Below are 18,949 nucleotides of genomic sequence, written 5' to 3'. Positions count from 1 at the left end.
AAATCCAGGTCTCTTAGATACTGATACTGAGACCCCAGAACTGTTGATTAAATTCTAGCAGTTTGCTTATACTAAAAAAACCTTGTATCAAATTCAGCCATTAAAAATACATTATGGTAAATGAGATATCTTTTCAAAGCAAAGGTGAAGCATTAAAAACTTAGATCTTCATTGAGGTCTCAGTTTTTGCTATTATTATTTGCTACTTCTTAGTTATATTATAACTTAGTTTCTTAGTAGACTTTCATCCTGTCTCCCCTCATTTAGATGCAGAAATCTTTTGTGTTGAACAGTCTGGGCTCTCATTAGGCACACGACGTAGGGGTCTTTTGATTTGTTTCATACTTGAAAATATCTTCGTGTGCTTTTCTAGGAGAAATCTTGTTTTGCTCCCAGTTCTCTATAGGCACTAGTGCTTTGTTCTAATAACTGGAAGATTCAGAGGTGTTTTTCTAATTAAACATGCCACTCTGCTAACCCTTGTTCCTCAGTCACTTCTCCTTCTGCATAAGTACATGGAAGAAAGCACCACTAAATTTCATTCTGCTAAATTTTTCATTAAGTTAGTTTAGCTAATGTATTTTATTTTGAATCAGGCCATCGTTAATCTGTTCTTCATTTTCTGTTCTTTTTTAAACCCTGTTTCTACCACTTCATTACCTTCAAATTGATTGTTTTTAATGTAGTATTCCCAACAGTTGAGAACATTTTTATCTTAGCCATTTTTCCTCCTTGCCTTCCACCTCCACCCAAACACTGTTCAATACCTTTGAACACATACAGTCCAACAGAACATAATAGCCAAATGTTGAATGATCATACGTTTTGTTTATCTGTGTTGGCTAGTATTGTACTTTAACTTCTAAGAGCTAAGCAGAATAAACATTACCTGTCAGCTATCATGACAAATGTATTGATGTTTACCGTAGAATTTGGGGTAATATGTTATCGTTATTCTTAAAGCGTGTGCTTAAGTTGTTTAGTGTAATTCAACATGAGAGTGATTAGGTTCACCAGATGGCTCTTTTATGTAAAAAAATTGTCTCATTCCTCCTTCATTAGTCTTCCCAGTCCTTCCCCATGAAATCACTTTAAATTTGTTTAAGAACCTTGTTAATTGATGTTTGAAATTTGTGGTGGGGAGCAGGAAGTAGGGGATGGATGTTGCTACTTTTAACATAAAGCAGTTTGAATCTTCCTTTTTTTTTTTTTGAGTGGCTGCAAAAATGGCAAGTTAGAAGCATTTAATTTTGAAGTCTCTATTATTACTTATATATTGTATCTTAAGGTAATTTTGGCTAGAAGATATTCTGAAAGCTAAAAAAAAGAGAGAAGTTCCAAAAGGCTAAATTTGCCCAGAAATGTGTGATTCAGAAAAGCAAACCCCGAATGACTTTTCTTCTCCATTGGTGTTTATGAATTTAGAATGAACATCAGATTCCTTCTTCAAATAAGAAAATATATGTTTCTGTGTGGTTTGTCACACCGATTTCCAAAGTGGAACTGAGCTTGCCCCACCCTGTCCTGCTAGATATTAGAATTGGGTCTGAAGAAAAACAGGTAAATCTGGGACTGCAAAGTAGGACTTTTTCTCATCCTGTATAAGAGAGACAGTCCTCCTTAGTGTTACATCTCACCAAATGCATACTTAGAATGTACCTTCTCAAAGATTTCCAGGGCAGGTCTTCTGCACCTTTTTTTAGTCTTCCCTCTCTTTTCCTTTGTTTTGCTTCTGCTACCAGGCCACGATGAACAGTTTCGGTTTCCTAGATCTGTAGTGTTCTTTCCTCTCAGACTCAGTGTCTGACCCTGTTTCATACCTAATGGAGCTATGGGCTCAGCTGTGTTCCTCTGCTCACTTACACAGCAATTTTCTGACTAGTTTTGGTTTTGTTTTGGAGTTTTATTTGACTGCCTACCCCAACCTCACATACAAACACATCCAACCCAGAATTCTCTTCTCTTTCTTACTTTTCACTCTTAGCTATCTCACCTGAGTTCTGTCTTCCTCTCTCATTAGCATTTTGGTAGTACAAACAGCCCCCTTCATTTTATTATACTCTGTCCCTGAGTAGTTCTAGACTACAGCTGCTTTTATCAACCTTTGCCACTCCTCTGGGTGACACTTATTTGAGTATGTCCAGCCAGAACACGAAGTCAGGAAATCTGATTTAGCCCATTTATCCTAGCCTAAAAATGCCTTACATTATTTGCATAGACCAAGGATACATCTATATTGTATTATTTACTTACCACAAAATCCAAGCCAAACTTCAGGGAAAAAAAGGATTTAACTCTAAGTAGTTCCTTGAAGCCATAAAGAGAAATGCTTCCAGAAGAGGCTCAAGTCACACAATCTCAAGACCTGAGTCTTGCGCAAACACCATTGTTAAGCGCTTGGCATCCTGAGAACAAGGAGGTACAGGCTGGATATTCAGAAGAGAGACATAACAGTTGATTATTAACCAGGATCCAAGAAAGTCACAAGGAAAGATATTTTTCTTTTTACATGGTTTTGTTGAGGAATTTTTAATGGGTGCTTTGAGAGTTTGGGATAAGTTTTATTTAGTTGATTAAGAATAGTTAAAATTTGGGGTAGCTCAGTGGATTGAATACCAGCTTGTGAACCGAAAGGTCGGCAGTTCCATTCCCAGTTGGGGCACATGCCTGAGTTGCAGGCCAGGTTGCAGGCCATCCGGGGGGATGGGGGCATGTGAGAGGCAACCACACACTGATGTCTCTCTCCCTCTCTTTCTTCCTCCCTTCTCTTCTCTCTAAAAATAAGATAAAATCTTTAAAAAATTTTTTAAAAAGCATAGTTAAAATTTAATTTTTATCTCTGATGGAAAGAAGCAAAAATAAAAAGGTATAATGAATGTATGGAAATCTATAATCATTCATAATCTTTTAAAATAAGGCTGACTTTCACAAAGTAGAACATTTAGACTGAATTATATGTTATATGGATTAATTCTAACTAGATCACCAAATGCAATTTCTATGGACAAAACTTTCAAATTAAAAGGGACAGTTCATGTGTTCATAAGTAATAAGATCTTACCTGTTGGACTTATACTTGTCTACATATTGTTTCAAAAACTTTAATATTTCCAGGTGTGTGTTGTCTCCTTTAACTCATAAGGTCAATGAAATAATACTTCAAATATTGTACAATGTGCTCAAGTATTCAAGAAATATCTTGGTATTTGGAAGATCCTAGTCATTTGTTGCACATCTTTACATATGAATAAGATTATAATAATATATGAATATGTGAATAAGAGTATAATAATAAAATAAGAAATTAAGAGTGTTTTAATAAGAGTATTTTAAGTATCATTTTGTGCTTGTGAGGATTATTTACATTTGTTTCTTACGTCTCATATTCTTTGATAATGTGGGTAGAAGTAGTTGGGTTCATGAGCCAGTTTTATTAGTGTGATCAATAAAAGTTTGAAGTTAATGACCAAGCTGAAATATTAAAAGCGCTTTCAGATTTTTGTTATTCAAGCTTATTCCTTTGATGGCTCTGTGATATATTTATGATAAATGAGAGTAAAATAAAAATGAGATACAGTATAATATATGTTAATCTGTTCAGCATTTATCTTAAGGTGTCATACTAGTTCGGTTTTTTAAATATTGTTAATAGTTCATTGGAAACTTATTAGCACTTCTTTAATTACAGTGGATTGGCAGCTGGAGAAGATAATGGACAAAGAGGTTATTTGCTGACCTATGTCATTGCATACATTCGAGTAAGTTATCTCATATTTTTCCTTGTCAATTTATGTTGCAAACAATACTTTCCTTATGTTGAGTAAACAAAATTATTTTCTTAAATTTTAACCAACTGTAATTGAGCATGTCATTTTATAGTAATAAAGGGTTAGCTACAAATCCACCCCAAGTTCTCCCACGGTAAGCATTTTACTGTAACCTTAGGTGAGGTCGAAAGTTTAGATCGCAATGGTCTGAAGAAGCATGTAGGTCTCCCTGCTGCCCCCACCCCCCATGCTGATAAGGAAGAGTACAGTTATGCTTGTGTGCTGTGTGAGAAGGTGTGATGAACAGATTTATGGATCATGAAAGGTAATAGATGATTTTAGGTCTTATAAATAATTTTTAACTATTAATTAAACCTTACATGTATGCTTTTGAGGAATTTAAAGGTTTTAATAGGTCTTTCTGTTCTTGAGAAGAATGGAGACTTTCTCTGTCTGAAAGTTGAGTGTGCTGTTCCTAACATTGGTTAGAATCAAGATGTTTTATTTAGCACCATTCCTCACTCGACCCATATTCTGTTTTAAGGTTATGTAAATCTGTCTCCAACTGTCTTTGAAAGTTGATTTTTAACTTAGTTCCGAGTAGTTACTGATTCACTGGCAGTGAGTACTATATACAATTAAAGAAATAATTTGTGTATATTTGAGTTCTAAAATTTTTCTAATTCTAAATTTTCTGTTTGTGAGAAACTTTTATTAGCTATATTAACCTCATGAGTCTTTTGTACTTACTGATATGAAAGTTTGTTTACTCATTTTTTCATGTATTTTGTTTTATTTTTCTAGTTTAGCTACAGCAAACTTGAGTTTTCAGATTTTCTGCTGTTGCTAAGATTACTTTTAAAAAAATACTGCTTGTTATATAATTTAAAGGGTCTTGTTTTAAAAGGTCATTTCTCAGCTATCCTGTTGAGAATTTGGCTTCCCTAAAACTGAGAGTTCTAATTTCTCACTTGGAAATTATTCTGAAGGAAATATTCATACAAACTTTTTTTTACTTTTCTAAGAAAGATTGACTTTTGTTTTCATTTTAACAATCAATAATTTAACCCTAAGTAAGATCTAAATTTCAGATAGCAGTGAATTTGAAGCATGTAGGTCGTCTTACAGTTTTCTCCCGCTGCCCACCTCCCTGCCACCATTCTGAGAATGGCGCATTCTTGCCTGTGTGCTGTGTGAGAGGTTGTGATGAGCAGGTTTGCAGATAATGAGAGGAAGTAGATGACTTTAGGTCTCATAACTTTTATCTCCATAGACTGTCTGTACCTCAAGTTCTTCCATCAGCATTATGGGTATACATAAATTTTGTTTGTTAGGCATTTTCTCTGAGAATATTGACCATTTTCTCATGGTACTAAATTTATAATGCTAGAAAATGAAATGTAACTGTAACAGGTACAGCATAGACACAGTTTGAAGTAAATTTCTTAATTAAGATTCCAGTTAATGTTAAAACTTAATCAGAAGCAAGTTAGAGATTTTTGTGGGGGGAGGGAATAGAGATTTTTTTTTTATTTTCCCAGTACTTAATACTGTTGTCATTAAATATATGTTTACTAAATAAGTGAATGCATAAGAGAAAATTTTAGACCAGTAATTTCAGGAATTTTTTGCTACTGTCAACCAGTGGTAGAGTTGAAGAAGTTCATTTTATTAGAAGTGAAAACTTAACATGTATTGAGTTTTCTACCTTATAAAATTTTCTGTCATATCTTTATACTTCTGTAGTGGTTTGTGAATTTCTATTTTCAGTTTTGAAATTACAGAATTGTACGTTGAATAAAGAAATTAGTATTATAAGTTATTTATCATACAAACATTATATCTTCTGGTGTAAGATACGTATATGCATATATTCCTAGCAGAGGTGCTTCCAAATGTTCTTTCTATTCAGTCAGTACAGAGAATGGAACTATATTTTCTAGTTTGTTTTTAAAGAAAAATTACTTTTTTAAAAAATATTTTATTTATTTTTTAGACAGAGGGGAAGAGAGGGAGAAAGAGAGGAAGAGAATCATCTATGTGTGGTTGCCTCTTGCTTGGTCCCTACTGGGGACCTGGCCCACAACCCACGCATGTGCCCTGACTGGGAAGCAAACTGGTGACTCTTTGGTTCTCAGGTCGGCACTCAATCCACTGAGCCACACCAGCCAGGAAAAAAGTTACTTTTAAGAAAGGGAGATAGCTTTTCCTTCCTCTAATCTCTCCCCCATGCCCCCACTTTCCTGCTTCCCTGCTTCCCTGCTTCTTTGATCCTAATGGCCACTTGTTGGTATTGGTTCATGTACTGATTAGGCCACCAAACATCTGTTATGCTAATATTCTCTACATATGCATAGATAGTTCCTGGATAGAAACTCCATTCATTGGAGAAATATTTGAGTTCCTATTATATTTCAGGACTTAGCCTGGTGCCACAGGTACAGAGGAGAATAAGACAGACCAAATTCCTGTCTTCCTGGAGGTTGTACCTCACTCTTACGGCCACTTTCCAGGGCTCTTATGAGGTGGATAGTAAAGAGGTAAAGAGCCATGGAGATTAAGGTAGAAACATGTAATCCCAACAATTACATGTACTACTGATGGTGAACAACATAAAATACAAATAATATTATTGATTCTTCTGCATCTGTTATAATTTCTTGATTTTTGTATATGTGTCTTAACAGGACTTCGGTTTAGAATACTATATATTAGGAGAATCTTTTGAGACTTCCGCTCCTTGGGACAGGTAAAATGAAATAAAATGCTGGGAAGAGAGGGGAATTGGGGGGAGGGAATGGGAGACAACTGTAATAGAGTAAACAATTAAAAAAAACACACACAACCTGTTAAGAAAAATCAGCAAATAATCTATTTGATATAAAATCCAGATAATTTTGATCCATATTAAACATGGTAATAAAATTCTTACAAAAGTTATTTAAGTAAATGAATGGCAGATATTTTTTAAAAATGCCTGCTATTAAAATATGCCATACAAGTTGTTCAAGTAATGTGTCTTTGTGTGTGAATATGTAAACTTAAAATTTTATAAAGAAACATTGAAATATCATAATCACCTTTATTTAAATTAATATCTCCATCAGATTATCACATTTGCAAGCTATTTTTTGTTTGTGGAAAATTTGTTTGTGTGCCATAGAAGGAAGCTGCTATTGAAGTTTATATTTTAAAGAATCTTATTCTTTAAGATTCTTTAATGTCACTATGTGGTTTTACTTAGCTTTGATTTAAATTCTTAAGTGATTAATAGGCTTAAATGTTCTCTAAAGAGTGCCCCCAAATTATGAAGTTAGTTAAATTTTTTGTGATGTATTATTTAGCTTTTGATATTTGTATTTACATGCTATTCAGCAAGATCTTACTTAACTTGCATTTAAATGATTTCTCAAAGATACAGAATTTAAAGAAATTATATACTGTTTTTTAGATTGTATACACACAGATTGGTTGGGAATTAATAAAAACTGATTAGGAAGTGGAAAATAGTTTTATTAAAAGTGGACTTGTGAGTTTACTTATTTAGTAGTAAAAAATTCTTAAGGAGATTGTTAGTACATTTTATTCTAACATGCCTTACATTTTACTTAAAAAATAAAATTAACCAATCATTTTAAATCTAAAATAAAGTAGAATAGAACAAATCCTCATGAATCTTAGATATTACACAGCCTAACATTTTTGTTCTACTGTAACCTCTCTTTACTCCTTCCCAGAAAGCCTTTATTTTCCTTCATTCAGTCTTCACCTGCCATGGTCATGACCTTGGGTGCATTGACACTCAGTCTGTGCATTGCGAGATAACCAGACTTCGTGGTATGGATCTGTTATTTACAGCTTTTGTTGCTGAATTTAATTTAATTTAACTATAAGGGGAATAAATCTTGTAAATAAAAAGAATTAACCAACTCATTGACATCTGACACTTTTGAACAACAGAGTTTGGCAGTTGTTCATTTTGTTTTTATTCTTCCAAATGTGGAAGCTAATCATGCACTATCTTTTTAGTTTTCTTTATTCTTTCTTTGTATATACTTACACATTTACTTACAACTGACTCACTGGAAATATCCCTTTTATACAGAATACATATTTGGTTTGTTTTCATTTAAAACAACTTCAGTTTTAATAAATAAGGTTAAGGGAAAACAGCTGCATTCATGACATGAAACTTTATTGCCCTTTTAGCAATGTTTTTTCTTTCCCACTGTTAGTTGGATAGAGTCGGTGTTTAGAAGGACAACCCATGGGATCAGGGTCTTCAACTCTCACTCATTATTAGGTTGCTTGACCTTTTCAGACATAATTCTCTTAAGGGATTATTCCTCTTGCTAGTTTTGCATATTCCTCAGCGGGCCCTAGCAGGACGACTGCATAGTGTTCTGTGGAGGTACTCTGGAATAGTGTAAGAATTCAGCCTATAAAAATAGCAATCTAAGAGGTCCAAGTGAGGATTTAAAGATTTTGGATACACCAGCATGAGACTGGGATTAAAACCAAGGGAGCAGATAAATAGTTTGGATGAAGGGCACAAAAGGCCTAAGAAAGAAGTCCCGGGAACCTCAACATTTAAGAATAGTCATACAAACAAGAGCAAAGGAGACGGAGAAATAATATCTGGAGAATTTGGAGGAAAACCAGCAATGTGAGAGAAGCCCAGGGAAACTTTTCTCAAGAAGGAAATGGTCAGTAGTGTTAAATTTGCTAATAGATGAGGTAAGAATTTAAAAGTGTACACAGTTACATTTATCTCCCAGGTGATTGGCTCCAGTGGATTGCTTTGCACAAGTTTTGTGAGAGAATACTTTCAGAACTCCTTTCCTACAAATCATTTCTAGAAAGTACCCCATTAAGGGTTATAACCATTCAGTTTTGTCCTTTGTCCCATCTCCTTCTGCTCCTGATTATTATTTTTGATGAGATGATTATGATGATCAAGAAGAAGCAGCAGCACTTAAACTCCATTTTTGGGAGACATGATAAAGAACTTGTAACTTTCATAAATTTGTAATATTTATTAACCCTTGTTGATATTAAAGCTTAGTACATTTTATTTATAGTTAAAGTATTTGTTTTATAAGTTGGATTTTCAAAATAAAAGCACATTGAATTTTAATAATCCATATGCTTTACCAGAGATTTTTTTAAAAACAAGGTATTCTTACCATTCCATAAACAAGGCATAGGTAACATTGATAAATCATGTTTATCACTCATGTTTATCACGTTTGCCTGCAGCTCTCGTAGAATAAAGCAGAATTTAACTTAAGAACACTGTTTAAGTTCTGTATTTATAAGAATAAAATTTGGCATGTTAATAAAACACGAAAATCTTTTTCACATACTTTAATCATATATTTTTTGTTCTTACGCAAATACAAATAACTTCATTTTATAAAGGATAATCCATGTAATGCTATTTTTATTACATCAGTTCCCACAGTCACATTGATCTTGAGACTAGAGGCAGGTCAGCCTTTTGGGTTTCTTTGGTATCTTCTGTTCCAGTGTCAGTGCGTAGCCAGGATGCTTACTGTAGAACTAATGGCTTTTATAGACCTTAAGAGTTTTTATTTTCCACATGAAGTAAAATCCGTAGTTTTAACAGTATGTTACAGTTCACATTAAAACATAGATTAATATTGTTAAATATTACCAGTCTCCTCTCATCTGTTTTCATTGACTTGATCTTAAACAGTCTAGCATAGCTGTACACAGAGTTACATGTCCAGTAAGTCTTTGTTGAACTGGACTTTAGCTCAGTGTTTACAAATCGGCTGTGGAGCATGTGGTATAACATCATGATTATCACTAATTCAGTTATTTTTAAATTAAGGAAAACTTTTTAAAAGGTTTTACTTATTTTTAGAGAGAGGGAAAGGGAGAGAGAAGGAGAAAAATATGGTTGTGAGAGAGAAACATCGATTGGTTGCCTCCCGTGGGCACCCCAACTGGGGACCAAACCCACAACCGAGGCATCTGCCCTGACTGGGAATCGAACAGGCTACCCTTTGGTCTGTAGGATGATGCCCAACCAACTGAATCACGCTGGTCAGGGCTTAAGGAAAACGTTTTAGACATGGATATAAGACTGGTGTTTCTGTAATCCAGAATTGAATTTTTATTGTGTTCTTTATAGCTTTTAAAATCTTGCAGTTAAATTTATTTTGAAATTGTGTTTTTCTAAGTGTAGGAAACTGCCTTCAGGACACTTGAGTATGCTGTTCTGTCTTTCCTATGGCTAAGAAAGAAAGGACTTTGCTCCCTTGAAAGTTATGAATAGAAGGCTCAATTTGAATGATAAAGGCTTTTCATTTTTGAAGAAAGAAGTATGAAAGTTTTAGTTAGGAGCATTTCTGACTTGAAGGATGCCAGATAAAGCAGCATATGTTAAAATTTTTGTAACATTTGAAAATTTAATGTATTCAATTATGTTTTCTAGGGTTGTAGATCTCTGTAGAAATGTAAAAGAAAGAATAATAAGGGAATGCAAAGAGAAGGGTGTTCAGTTTGCTCCTCTTTCTACATGCAGGTGAGTTTTCTCTTCTTATACTTCTTATTCTAAAAAAAAACAAAAAACCCTATTTTTAATTAATGGAGAAGTGTAATTGGCCAGCTAAAGCGAAGCTTCATTCTATGTCACTTAGCAAGCTTTCCTAAACTTCACTTGCCACCTCGTTAGGATGGTGCCACTAGCATTTAGAGCAGTCCCGAGCCCTTTACGAGTAGAACGCCCCTTCTGTGAATGAGCCTTACAAGCTCTCTGGACAGCATGGCCGTGAAGACCCAAACGTCCAAGCTCCTGGAGTAAGAGAAGACCTTCTTCACTGAAACTAAATTACATACGTAGTCAGGGAACTATAAGTTACATGTATAGTCAACCTAGCTCACTCTTCAGTAGAGAATAACCACTTTAATCAGTTTATCAGTTGATAAATGAATGGGTATGGAATAAAGGAATGCATGGAGTGAAAGATCCAAATGAAGATTAACTCATTGCTTTCTGACAGATATTTCTGCCACACTGGGAATGTTCTGTATCTGCCCTGTCCAATATGGTTGCCGCAAGGCACATGTGGCTCTTGAGCTGTTGAAATGTGGCTAGCGTAATCAGAACTGGATTTTAAATTTTATTTAATTTCAAGTAATTTAAATTTAAGATGTGACTAGTGTGCCCCATATTTGATCGTGTTCAACTGAAGGTCTTGTTCTCTTTGTTAAATAGCAACAGCCCAGATGGAGGTTTTCTTGAGAAGTACTTTGTTTTAAAGCTTTTGATACTAATTTTCTGGGTAAACACCTGAAGATTAAATGTATTAAGATTGGAATAAGCATATGTATCCTCCAAAGGTTATTCAATTAATTGGAATGGAGAATAAATGGAAGTTAGGACAGATCACGAGCAGGGGAACTTGAAAGTAAATGATACAATAGTAATGTAGCATTTGAAAATTTATTGAACATTCTGTATTACATAACTGCCTCTCTTTTTTATTTTGTGTGTTTGATTTATAACTCCAATATTTATTATATAAACAAATAAACACCAATATAAGCATGACTAAAAGGTAATTTTCAAAATAATATATTATCTTTATTATTAAGTACACCTGATGCTGGACTGTGAAACAACCGTTATGCTTTAGCATAACAGCATTTGTCTGTATTTCTGTCCATGATCCTGACTCTTCTGAGGTGCCTGGAATCACTTAATCTCAGCCTGGGAAGGCAGACCTGGGCTTGTTCCCGCCAAAGGGCCTGTCCTTAGCCCTTGGTGCCTCAGCCCTGCCTACCAGTTACACCATCATGGCAATTTCCTGCTCAGTTTTAATTTCTTTGTTTTGTAACATTACACATGTCTGAACAGGAAAAGAAAGCACTGTTCTAGTGTTTATTAATAATTTAATCTGAGCTCTAAATTATCACTAGTAAAAGTAGTGGTAATAGCATCTGCTTGATGGGACTGTTTAAGGATGAAATGAGAAAGGTTATGAAGAGCTGTATAAATGCCATTGCATCATCATGATGTAATTACATTAAGGTTAAGGTTATAATTCATACTAGTATTAGTAAGAAAAATTTGGATATTTTGCTTTTCTTCTCAAAGAAAAATCCTCATGGAAACATCCAGTTGTTAAGCCCTCTTGATATTTTGACATAGCATGATAATTTGCATATATTTGCTTTGTAAGACTAGCAATATACTCTTTAAACTGCTATCTCTGTAATTTTTTCTTCTTTTCTCTTTTACATCCTCTCATCTTGTACTTCCCTACTGCTATGTTGTGTTTCTTTGTTCTTATTGCTCCCATGGAGACATATCTTTTAGAATTTGATAAATTATGCATCTGCTGGGTAAGAAAGTACAATCCTACCATGAGATATGAGGAAAACACCTTCCTTACATTAACTGTTCATGTAACTCAGAATCTCATTGAAATAGTCTTTTGAGCCTGGTGAGAAAGACAGGGTTTAAAGAGCATTTCAGGAAGTAGCAAGTCAAGTCTGTGTATTTGCATGTAGAACATATGTATTCGGGGTAGAATCGAAGAGGTAAGAGCTAAAAATGTGGAGTTAGCGCTCACTGGTTGGACATGTGCTATGTCTGAAGGAAGAGAAAAGAGGGAGCCTGGTTAGTGAACTGATCTGATAGAGAGCCTTTCTAAATGAAGGCATAAGAATGCACTTTTAAAAAAAAATTGGAAGCAGTTTTAAAAACGAAACTTACTGTAAAGTCCTTAAAGTCTAAGAAAAAAGTTTTGTGTTTATTTATGTTACCAACCGAAATTGATAAAATAAGTTCTCACTTAATGATATTGACCAGTTCTGTGACTTTAAGCAAAATGATGCATAATGAAACCAATTCTACTATAGGCTAATCAAAATAAACAAGAGTTAAGTTCCTGTTGCATCTCATCAGGCATCTCATCAACATAACAACATTGAATGAAGTGATGTTATTTGAGGACCTGTTGTACTTAATTCTTCTCTTATTATATAATACTGAAAACAAATCAGGCCTAATAATCCAAAAGTCATTTGTTACAGTAAAATTTGAAACACTTAAAATAATAGAATCTATTCTTGTGTAGTTGAGAAGTTTTTATTCTTTTGTTTTTAGTGGCAACTTAACAGATTTTATCTCCCCTTCCTCCTTCTGCCCTACCTCGCTGTTCAACAAGTCTTGAGACTTCTCCCCTTCTATTTTGAAAATATCATTGTTATAAGCCACTACTTACTGAAAGTGTTTGAGAAGTAAAATATTCTCTTCTGTAAGAACACTTAAGTCTTGGTTTTTCAGAAGGTACTCACAAGACTGAAGGATCTTTGTTATGTAGGTAGCTAAAATTGGTATGCTTAGATTGAATTGGCCACATGTCATTAATTAAGTAGCTGTTTTTATAGGAATAATTTTCTGATAGAAGCTTAAATGCTTAGCTACTGTGATCATTTTATAAAACCAAAGATTAGAAGGTGCACAAAGTCTAGTTACTTGAATAGTTTTGATTAATAGAAATTTTAAATGTAGTTTTTATATCACATACTTTATTGAACTAACATTTAACAAGAATATGATTTTAGTTGAGTTTGACTTAAGCTGTTTAATAATGGACAAGGGAATTATTCTGTGTTGAATGTAAATATGAGATGTATTTTTGAAACTAGTTTTTTAAAAGGTATTTCAAAATTAATTTAAAATAATCGTAGATATTGTTGAAATTAAAGATTCCAAGGAAAATAATTTAGCTGTAGGTTGCATTTATTAAGTTTGTTTATTTCATTTCTGTTTGTTAGAAGGTACTTTGTCTATTGGAATAGAAATTCCAACCCTGAATTTTTATGGAAAGGAATTCCTAGCCAGTGAATCTGAAACAAGTAAAATACTCCAAAAAGAGCAGAGCACAAACACTTTTTAAAAATTATAGAATAGTAGACTGGCAGCCACACTCTCTGTTGTCAGGGTGATTTTGGAAGCTTAGTGTTTAACTGTCTTAAATGATAGAAGTGATCTATTAAAAGGTGTTAGATCTGAGTCACTTTCTGAAGTGGACCCAAATTGAAGTTTTCCAAAAGGTGTTTTCATTATTTCTACTTTTGCTTTGAGATACTGATCAGTCAAGCCCTATTTTGACTTTAGAAACCTCCTTATCTACTGAAAACTGAACTGCATTTAATATTGATTCTGGATTTGTGGGAAGGTGGCCATAGTCTATTAGTATTTAGTTACATTACATTTATTGTTATTAACTATTCTTATGAGTAATGTATACTTTAGTAATTGCTATAAACTCCTTTTATTCCTGTATCCTTTAAGTTTATTTAAATTTATTATTTGTAATGATAATGCCATCAGTTAAAATTGTTCTAGTTTTTCTTAAACTTTGTAAATCTGGAACTTAAAATGTACACATTCACAGGATCTGTTTTTATGACTGTGAATTAACACTAGAAGAAAAACACAGCTGGCAAATTGACAGTAGCATTATTAAACAGTTCATTTCTTCTGTTCTGAGGCAGCTAACATTTGGCCTGAAAGGCCATTAAAATTTTAGATTAGAGTCTATTTGTATTGTGTAGTAAAAAGAGTATTTCCTCTGTATTTGCTCCTTCTGTTAAGGTCTTTCTGGGGACTTCTATAAACTGCATTTGGGGATTCGACTATGATTACCTTAGCTCCCTTTCAAGTGCTTCGCCTAGTTGCATTTTGAAAGCATCTCTCTCTCTCTCTCTCTCTCTATATATATATATATATATAAAATATATAAATTTATAAATATATATTTATATATTCCAGTTTCGCATATTTATAAAATATATATTTATACTTTATAGATATAAGTCTATGTTTATATTAATATATATTAAAATACATATATTAAATATATTGATATATTTTTTAACAGTCTGGCATTCCAGGTATTTTTGTAAGCACCATATAACATGCACACATATGGAGCCCAGAGATACTAGTCTAAGGCCATGTCAATGCATTTGATAGGATCATTTAGTTTGTTTTCAAATTCCTACTAATTATTAATGTGAAGATGTATTTTACCTAGTCTGATCATTTTTGGTATCTGTACATTTCTTTTGTTTCCTAGTTTTAAGGTCTTGTATTTATTTCTGTTAACTTAGAGGAAGTTTAGAAGACTTAGAGTGGATCACCAAGCTTCATCTAGTTTGTTTTGGGCTGTTTTTAGCTACAACATGCTTCAAAAAAAAAATCCCTTCTGAAGAGGCAGGTTTTGTTTATTTCAGGCCAATTAGAGAAACGTTTACATTGTTTTTAAATTTTTTAATTTTGGGGTAATAATGCAGACTTACCAAAAAAAGTTTTAAAAATAGTACAAATAGTTTCTGTATATTCTTCAGATAGCCAGTCTGCATTCGTTTCATGGAGTAGAAGGCTGGGTAGAGAATGAGATTATGGCTTAAGCAAATCATTCAGATGATTTTGCCTTTAAGTTTCTAGACCTTAAATCTAATTTCACTTAACGCCTTGTGGGAATTTTGTCTGTCTGTTTTTTAGGGTGACTCAGACTTACGACGCTGGTGCATGTATCTATTTCTACTTTGCCTTTAACTACAGGGGAATAAGTGACCCACTGACTGTGTTTGAACAGACCGAGGTAATTTTGCATACTGAATATAGCTCTTATATTCTTTTATTAATTTTGATAAATGTTACCATCAATTTGTGAATTTTAGTTTGACTCTCTTCTGTCACTTACAACTTTACCTGGTTGATGATACCGCATAGAAATGAGAAGCATGTTTGTTGCACTGGGTTGTATACTGAATTGTGAGTCTAAAATTAATATTCTCTACATATATTAGAACTAATGTTCTAAAATTAATATTCTGTAGCTTGTGTTTTTTTGGTTGTTACTTACAGTACATAATACTGAATGACGTGAAATGACAAAGGACTCTGGGAATGCTTGATATCACTTGGGCAGCCCCTCACCTCCAGAGGGTGGCTACTGTTGAGGTCAGCAACCCTGATGCTCTAGGTCTGTGTTGCTGTAACATCCTTGTTCTAGGTTTATAATTTATTTGTTTGCTAAAGCTATATGTAGGCCATTGAGGTTCATTTGCTAGTGGTTTTATTATACTTCTTAAATGTCCTTACGCTTGTAAATGTTATAAAGCCTCCTGTTAGATGATCAGATATTTCTTGTTACATGTCTAGAGTTGAAGTACAGACCAGACTCTAAACTGGGAAGAGACTGGGGTTTGTTTAAGCCTCAGGTATCCTGGTGTTTTAACTCCATTACATGCTTACCAAAAATAATACCACAAGATGATTTTCAGGGGACACTTCTAGACTCAAACCATAGCCAGGGTTTGGTTGGTCCTGCCTGTGCCTCCCCCTTCTCAACTTTTTAACAGCTTTTCAAAGTAAAATTGAAATACAGTAAAGTGCCCATGAAGTCCAGTTTCGTGAATTTTGATGTATATGTATACTGGTAAAATCATCATCCCAATCAAAATAATGAACATATCCATACCCTCAAAAGTTCAAGTTCTTTCCCATCACCTTAACCTTTCAATGTTTTTATATTGCTCTGTGGCTGCCCAGTGCCTCTTCCGTGTAGTACTACAAGGGTGAAATTATTCCTTCTTTCCCAGTCCAAACTACCATTTTTTAAATGCTACTGATTTCAAGTACTGTAGTTATCACTTTATTTACAATAATTTGCCAGAAGATAAAATCTCATAGAGCAGGGCCGCCATATATATGATTCATTGGAAAAATCCTAAGTGACGAGGATTTGCAGTGAGGTATGGGCTGTCTATCCCACAGGGGCCCCTTTCTACCCTGGCCCCGCTTCTCATCGTTTGTTGGTATTATACAACCTGAGTAATTCTGAGAGGTTCAAGGCAGTAGATACTTCACCTTGTGGCTATTACAGATTCACAGATTGAATGTAATTTCAATTTCTGTTTCCCTTTTTTCACCCTGTACTTCAGTGTTTCTTTGTTGTGGTTTAAGTGTTTATCTTTCTCACCTTAGCACTCTATAAGGAGTCTAGTCAAGGCCTAGTATGTCAGGAGGATGAAACAGGGCTTGGGTTTTTTTTCACGCTTTAAGTATCCATAGGTATCACAAGTACTTTGCCCCATAAGGGCTTTTCTGGTCGACCCCTGATTGCTTTGTAATTTTGAGTGTGATGCCCACTGTATGATATTAGGTCAGTGACTTAACAACCTAAGCCTCATTTTCTTTATCTGTGAAATACAAGTCATTATAATTATTCCATGAAGCTATAATAAAAATAAATGATTTACTGCGGGTAAATTGCTTAGTGCTGTTCTAGACATAACAATAAGCAGTTGGTAAATGTTAGTTAGTAATGTTTGTTGGTACAGTGACGTGTTCACTTTAGAGTGGGACCTGGTTTGGTCTTCACAATACATTTTTTCATTGACAACTTAGTGCTGCTGAATTATTTTGCCTTTTTTTCTATTCTAGAATCTGGAAGTGACTATTGTAGATTGTGACTATTCACTGGAAAAATCTATTACAAATAGGCTATATATCTTAATTGCTTTTTAAATGTAGTTAGTGCAAGAGAAAGGAAAATTAAGCTTCTGCTTTATTAGGAACCCAGGAAGTATGTGCTTCCTTTGGGAGTTGAATCTTAACTCTCACTTCACACTGAAATCTACTTGTTGCATCCTTTCCAAATACAGGCAGCTGCTAGAGAAGAAATCCTCGATAACGGAGGGAGCCTGTCACATCACCATGGAGGTATTCTCTTTTGATATTCCTAATGTAAATTTCTGATATTCCTAATGTAAAAAACATTTGGTTTAATGAAGTGCTAGGGAGAGTTGTAATATGAATAATACAGGAGCACCTGAGATTTCTTAGAAGTTTTTATGTCTCTCACTGAGAAAGTCTAGGTTGTGGTAATAACCAACAGAAGTTTTACTAGACAAGCCTGCTTAGATGCGAGAGGGACCCCCAAAACAAGAATCTATTTATAAAAAATTGTGTATTTATTCATACATGTTTAAACTCCAGTCACCTTCAAAGTACTCTCCATTTAATGCAATACACCTATCGAGATGTTTTTTCCCACTGCTCAAAACAGTTTTTGAACTCGTTGATTTGATGCCTTTGAGTGCTTCTGCCATTTTTTGTTTCACCTCTTCCACATTGGAAAAACGTTTCCTTTTGAGGACTTTTCTCATCCAGGAAAAAAAAAAGTCCATGGGGTGAGGTTAGATGAATAGGGAGGGTGGAGGGCAGGGGTCATGCCGTTTTTGGTCAAAAACTGCTGAATACAGTGTGGTGTGGGCAGGTACGCTCATAAATCACCCATCATGAAACGGGCAGATGCATTGAAAGAGTGTTCAAAAAAAATTCACTGAAGCCAAATGCAGCCTCTTACTACAATGCCAGGTGGTACACTGGTAGAGATGGGTTCCTAGAACACTCACCTAGCAGGGGAAACCTGTACTACAAGGGGCCCACCCTTCAGAAGATAATTACATTTTTTGTTTATTTGTTTTTTAGTCCCCCCTCACAGGAACCTAGACAGCCTTCTCAGTTCTCAGGGAACTTCACGTTCCCCAAGAATCACCTCACTTGCCTGGCAGGTATTTAACCATTACAAGCAAACGTTTTTGAAGGGAAAAAAAAAGAAAAACAACACAAATGTTTTTCAGCCGCTATTGAAATGTAGCTCTATGTCAGTTGTACCATATACTGATGAACTGTTTGTCCCACCTACCCAAAATTCAGTAAATTAATCAAGACAGGATGCAAAAAAAATGTTTTTCCCAAGATTTTAATGGTGTTTTGTTGCTCGGTGACCATTGTAGTAAATATTAAGGTTTATTAGAAAATTGATTATATCAGTAAAGATTAAGATGTATCCACCTATGTATTAGCAGCAGTGTTAGGAAAGTTATATGAGGCATTTTTTTAAAAAGTGAAACAATGGCTATCTGGTTATTAAAATGATAATTTTCAAGGTTATACACCTGTCCCCATTAATAGAAAATTGTTCTGAGTATGTCCTTCAGTATAATTTGGTGCTTAGGAAAATAAATATATTTGATTTTTAAATTTAAAAATATTTTAGGGGGGAGCATAAAGATGAACAACCGCCAATTAAAAAATGCAGCTCCTGCCCCTGCCCTGGAAT

The 18,949-nt window shown here is 34.3% G+C and overlaps 1 protein-coding gene across 1 annotated transcript in view; it reads left to right on the top strand.

Moving 5' to 3' along the window:
• AGPS (alkylglycerone phosphate synthase) overlaps nucleotides 1–18,949 on the top strand; it is a 144,119-nt gene that overhangs the window by 105,915 nt on the left and 19,255 nt on the right. Inside the window, exons 15-19 of the mRNA XM_045838437.1 lie at nucleotides 3,689–3,758; nucleotides 6,455–6,516; nucleotides 10,231–10,320; nucleotides 15,319–15,418; nucleotides 17,487–17,544. Of these exons, the coding sequence (XP_045694393.1) occupies nucleotides 3,689–3,758; nucleotides 6,455–6,516; nucleotides 10,231–10,320; nucleotides 15,319–15,418; nucleotides 17,487–17,544 (380 nt within the window). The remainder of the gene's footprint in view (nucleotides 1–3,688; nucleotides 3,759–6,454; nucleotides 6,517–10,230; nucleotides 10,321–15,318; nucleotides 15,419–17,486; nucleotides 17,545–18,949) is intronic.

This window comes from Phyllostomus hastatus, unplaced genomic scaffold (genome assembly GCF_019186645.2).
Source record: "Phyllostomus hastatus isolate PE091 unplaced genomic scaffold, TTU_PhHast_1.1 phas_contig_1, whole genome shotgun sequence".
Classification (NCBI taxonomy): domain Eukaryota; kingdom Metazoa; phylum Chordata; class Mammalia; order Chiroptera; family Phyllostomidae; genus Phyllostomus; species Phyllostomus hastatus.
The sequence above is the reverse complement of the archived record's forward strand: the minus strand, read 5'-3'. Positions and strand labels throughout refer to the sequence as shown.